Source organism: Microtus ochrogaster, chromosome 8 (assembly GCF_000317375.1).
Source record: "Microtus ochrogaster isolate Prairie Vole_2 chromosome 8, MicOch1.0, whole genome shotgun sequence".
Lineage (NCBI taxonomy): Eukaryota > Metazoa > Chordata > Mammalia > Rodentia > Cricetidae > Microtus > Microtus ochrogaster.
The window spans coordinates 34,025,381-34,030,687 of record NC_022015.1 but is presented as its reverse complement, the minus strand read 5'-3'; the positions used below and the strand labels follow the sequence as shown (position 1 = coordinate 34,030,687).

At 49.1% G+C, this 5,307-nt stretch overlaps 1 protein-coding gene across 1 annotated transcript in view; it reads left to right on the top strand.

The window, feature by feature from the left end:
- Deaf1 (DEAF1 transcription factor) overlaps nt 1-5,307 on the top strand; it is a 28,700-nt gene that overhangs the window by 3,225 nt on the left and 20,168 nt on the right. Inside the window, exons 2-6 of the mRNA XM_005351512.3 lie at nt 655-752; nt 1,624-1,753; nt 1,999-2,145; nt 2,620-2,759; nt 3,554-3,619. Of these exons, the coding sequence (XP_005351569.1) occupies nt 655-752; nt 1,624-1,753; nt 1,999-2,145; nt 2,620-2,759; nt 3,554-3,619 (581 nt within the window). The remainder of the gene's footprint in view (nt 1-654; nt 753-1,623; nt 1,754-1,998; nt 2,146-2,619; nt 2,760-3,553; nt 3,620-5,307) is intronic.

Below are 5,307 nucleotides of genomic sequence, written 5' to 3'. Positions count from 1 at the left end.
CTGCTCTGTGACATCAGGGACATGGCACACCTTTGTGCAGCTGCTCTGTGACATCAGGGACTTGGCACACCTTTGTGCAACTGCTCTGTGACATCAGGGACATGGCACACCTTTGTGGAGCTGCTCTGTGAAATTACTGCTGATAGACCTGTCTGCCCCAAGGAGTCAAGTTCATATTACAGGAGTGGCATGGCAGGTTGACGTGTTTTTCAGGAGGAAGAGTTTCTGGGGACGGATGACATGGAGATCTCAGACAATGGACACAAGGCTATAGGGTGGCCTGAGCTATGACAGTGGAGAGGGGTGAGGCAGAACTGGAGTTTGCCATGTCTTGATCATCAAGGAGGTGTCCCAGGCCTATGAGACTTGCAGCTTCTTTGCAAAGGGAGAAAGGCCAGTGGCGAAGGAGGAAAGGGAGGGTATGGTGAGTCTTTTGCCGCATGTGAAAAGCTTTGGTGGGGAAGGGTAGATGCCCCGTTTTCTGGGAGAAGCAAGTCCTTTAGACTGGATGAGAGATGTCAGCTGAACATCAACACTAGTGTTAACATGTCTGGGAAGAGTGTGTATACCCATGTGGGGCACTGTAAAGATCTTTGCCTTCTGTGCTCTTCCTTTCCCATGAGTGAAGCTCTGTTCTGTTCCATTCTGTTGCAGAAGTGACTACAGTGACCGTGGCAAATGTGGGGTCCTCTGCAGATAACGTCTTCACAACATCAGTGGCAAACGCTGCATCCATATCAGGACATGTCCTGGTAAGCTGTTCTTGGGTGTAATTCAGGGTGCCTGGAACTGTCCTCAGAGCCTTTGACTCATTCTCAAGACCCTCTCAGGGTTTAGGTGTGGGTGAGCACTTGCTGTTCTGGGAGCCAGGAGGGTCTGCGTGCCTCCCTTGTGCTCTCGGGAGCCTCAGGGACGGGCTAGGCAAGGCACGTGACCCATTTTGAGTTAGGGCTTTGTCCTCACTTTGGGCCTCCTACATGAAAGGTGCTGTATAAACCCAGAAAGGCAGAGAGAGAGCTGTGAGGAAGCCTTAGGCTCGGATCAGGCCATCCTCCATGCCAGCTGGCTTTGCAGCTTGTGTTCTACCAGGCTCAGGCTGCTCTCGGCCCCTCTCAGTTCCTGGCTTTGTGTGCATTCTGTTGAGATCTATGGACACACGAGGAGTCCCTGTATCCAACCTCTCTGCCCTGTCTCTGAGGCTTACAGTCCATTAGTTCTTTCCTCGCGTTCACTCATGAAGGCATTAGCCTCCAGGATGCTTTCAGTAGCACTGTGTCCATAAGCAGACTTCCTGTGGTCGGTCACACCATCCTGCTTTCTATGAAGCCTTCAGAAACTGGGCACAGTCTTCTTAGACAAGGCAGATGTGCTCAGTGTCCAGAAAGAAACTGTGTATATGATCACTTCAGCTTTGACAGGTGTGTGGACACTCGGTAGCCTTTGTGCTTTTCTTGGTTCTTTCCTGTGTGCCTTGGGGATGTCTGTGGAGAGGATGTGTGGGCTGAGGTAAACATCCTATCTTGCTGATTAGTAGTGAGAATCTTGCAGTAGGGCCACATTCCACTGCGTCAAGTCATGAGCCTCTGGCTATCCTAGAGCTGACAAGAGTGTCTTTCCTTCTAGTCTGGTAGGACAGCCCTGCAGATCGGGGACAGCCTGAACACTGAGAAAGCCACACTCATAGTTGTACACACAGATGGGAGCATTGTGGAGACCACGGGGCTGAAGGGCCCAGCAGCACCTCTTACCCCAGGTACCTGCAGCGCCTGACCCTGCGCCCCCCCCGCCCCCCTCAGTGGTAAATTTTAAGACAAAATAGATGTTTGTAGAAAAGGCAAAAATTTCCAGGCAGAGAAGGAATGCCGCCCACAGTTGAAGGGGTGGCACTACCCCTCAGGGCTATCCTTCTGTACCTGTGAGGGGCTTTGTGGTTGGGGGTGGACTATCCTGGGCTGTTCTGTCGCTCTGCTCTAATCCTCTGAGCCTCTCTTTGCCCAGGTCCTCAGTCTCCTCCTACCCCACTGGCACCTGGCCAGGAGAAAGGTGGCACCAAGTACAACTGGGACCCTTCGGTGTATGACAGCGAGCTGCCTGTGCGCTGTCGGAACATCAGCGGCACCCTGTACAAGAGCAGGCTTGGCTCAGGTGAGGCGGCACTTGGCTCCTGCCGGGCCATGTTGGGGCTTTGTTCTTCTCTGTGACCCTCTTGGTAAACTGAGGCCAAGGAAACCTGGCGTATGTAAATGTGTTAGAAGAAATGGGTATGCGGGTGACTTTCAGCCCTGGTCTCCTGAGCCTAGGCCATGGAGGGCACAAGGCAGGCACAGACCTAAGGATAAGTTCAGGGTCACAGTTGTCCCTAAATAGGAGAAGCAGCAGAAGAGAGCTTAGCCGTATTCCCCAGTTTTCCCCAGTCGTCTCAGACAGCTCAGGTGACAGAGGGCTCCTGAAGGGGCCCAGTGCAGCTTCTAGTAACCATGCACAGTCGATTTGCCAGGCAGCCTATTGGGTGACCATAGGGTAAGTGAGCTTAGAAGCCAGGGGGCCATAGAAAGAAAAAAAGGCATAAGCCAGCAACAGGCCTTGATGATGTCTAAAGACCAGCCCCCTTCATTACAGGTGGGCGGGGCCGATGTATCAAGCAGGGAGAAAACTGGTACAGCCCAACTGAGTTTGAAGCCATGGCGGGAAGAGCCAGCAGCAAGGACTGGAAGAGAAGCATCCGCTATGCAGGCAGACCCCTGCAGTGCCTCATCCAGGTATGTGCTGGGACCAGCCAGCCTCAGGATTTGCAGTAGGAAGTGCCCAGGACATGGCACCAGACGGGGTCTGATGATGTAATCAGAGCAGTTCACCTGCCCTCCCGATGTTATTGGGTGTGTGCTGGGTATGTGCTGGCGCTGACTCAGGGAACTGCTGTGGGGAGCAGATGGGGTCACAGTAGGCACAGAAAAGGGCAGCATCAGACCCATGAGAATGAAGGTAGAGGAAGTCAGACCAACAGCACCCGGCCACATCTGCCTTCCTTTTGCCCCATTTTCCTCACAAGGACAAAAATGGGTTTTTTTTCTACAGCTTTATTATTTTATGTGTGTGAGTGGTGTTTTGCTCGCATGTGTGTATGTGCCCCACATGCATGGTACCTGTGATGTCAGATCCCCTGGGACTGGAGTTACAGACAGCTGTGAACTGCCATTGGGTGCTTGGTCTTCTACAAGAGTGATTAAGTGCTCTTAGCCACCACCCCCACTCTTCAGTCTAAGGAAAAAGGCTTGATTCCTGCTCCAAGTCAGCTCCTGGCTATGGCTGGTCAGTGTCTGGAGTCTCACTACTAGGAAGAGAGAATAAAGCCTACTGACAGTGGGGATTGTGTAGACAAGAAGTTTCCGGAAGTGACTGTGTTTTATGCTCAGATTTTTTTGTCTTGGTGGTGGGGGTACAGTCTAGCATTGAACAACTCCTGCTAGTGGCAGACTCCCTAATTTCTGTATTCCTATCTATATACTTCCATAGTTATATGTTTATAATATCTGTAGCATGTTCTCTGTTTCAGGATGGTATTCTGAACCCCCACGCTGCCTCCTGTACCTGTGCTGCCTGTTGTGATGACATGACTCTAGTAAGTCACGAGGTGTTGTGTGTCTCCTCTGTGGAAGCGCTGTCCCTCCATTTCCCAGGTTCTTTTCTCACTGACGGCTGCTGCTTTCTCTGGGTAGAAGATAGCTGTAGGGACACCAAAATGGGAGATCTTTTAACGTCCTTGCCACCAGGAAATAAAACCCCCTACCTTACTATGGATAGATCTTTTAATGTCTTTGAAATGGCTTCTTATTCCAAATTCTTTTTTATTTTTTGGTTTTTTGAGACAGGGTTTCTCTGTGGCTTTGGAGCCTGTCCTGGAACTAGCTCTGTAGACCAGGGCCCGGCTATTTTTTGGTTTTTTGAGACAAGTTTCTCTGTGTATCTTTGGCTGTCCCGGAACTCACTCTGTAGACCAGGCTACCCTTGAGCTCATAGAGATTAGCCTGCCTTTGCTTCCTGAATGCAGGGATTAAAGGTGTGCTCCAGCCCGGCATGAATTCTTTTTTTTTTTTTTTTGTTTTTTCTTAACTGATTCAAAAGTGAAATGCTAACATAAACGTAGTATTTTTGTTTCCTCTTCCCTTAACAACACAAATTGCTTTTAAATGTCTTAAACATTACGTAGAAGCTGCCTAATTAGGGTTTTCTTGCGTTAGTTTCATTACTAGCCTGGTAAATTACTAGGTGACAGGAGTGAAATCTAGACTAGGCACAGTGGCATATGACTGGAACACCAACACTCAGGAGACAGAGTTGGATGAATTGCTACAGTTGGAAACCAGTCTGGATTACATAACAGGTTCCAGGCCAGCCAAGACTACTTAGTGAGATCCTCCCCCAAAAAGTTAGAGAGAGAATTTTTAAAAATATTTCTTTATTTTATTTGTATGTATATGAGCAGAAGAGGGCTTTGGATCCTGTTGCACTGGAACTGTACATGGTTGTGAGCCACCATGTGGGTGCTGGAATCAAACAGAAGTCTTCTACAAGGGCGGCAAGTGCTGTAAACCTCTGAACCATTTGCCCAGCTCCTAAGAGAGAATATTTTAAGAATATTTTTAGAATATTCTTTGACAGGCCTGTCTCGAAAACCAAAAAAAAAAAAGAAGAAAATTCTTTGACAGCTACATTTATACAGTGTGTCTTGATCTTATACCCCTAAGACAGGCCTGTGGAGTCACACTGCAACATGAGGGGTTAGTCTTTCAAGAGCTCCAGGACACAAATCCGAAATCGCCAAGGTCACCATGGGCTTGTGAGAGCTCTGTGTGCTATGGTAATCATCAGCACAGTGTGTCAGCAGGACCTGGGACCTCTAGGGAACTGACCAGAGTCCAGCTGCTGCCACAAGCTTCCAACATGTGGTGCCAAACCATTGGCTATTCCTGGGCAAGGAATGAGCTTTGACCCAAACTCCACTGTGGATAAAAGTGAAGTCAGACTGTAACAAAGATGTAAACATGAGAGCAAAAGCCGTGACGTTTTAGAAGGAAGCACACTGACTATCCTTGTGACATGGGGCTGGACCCAGAGTTTCTAAGGCATTAAATACCACTCAGCAGGCTGGGGTCTGTCAGAGTTTAGGCCTTGGCTGTTACTAGGGCAGTGGTTCTCAACCTGTGGGTCACAGCCCCGTTTGAGGGGTGTTAGTACTTTCACAGGGATAGCATACCAGATATCCTACATATCAGATTATGACTCGTAATACTTTTTTTTTTTTTTTTT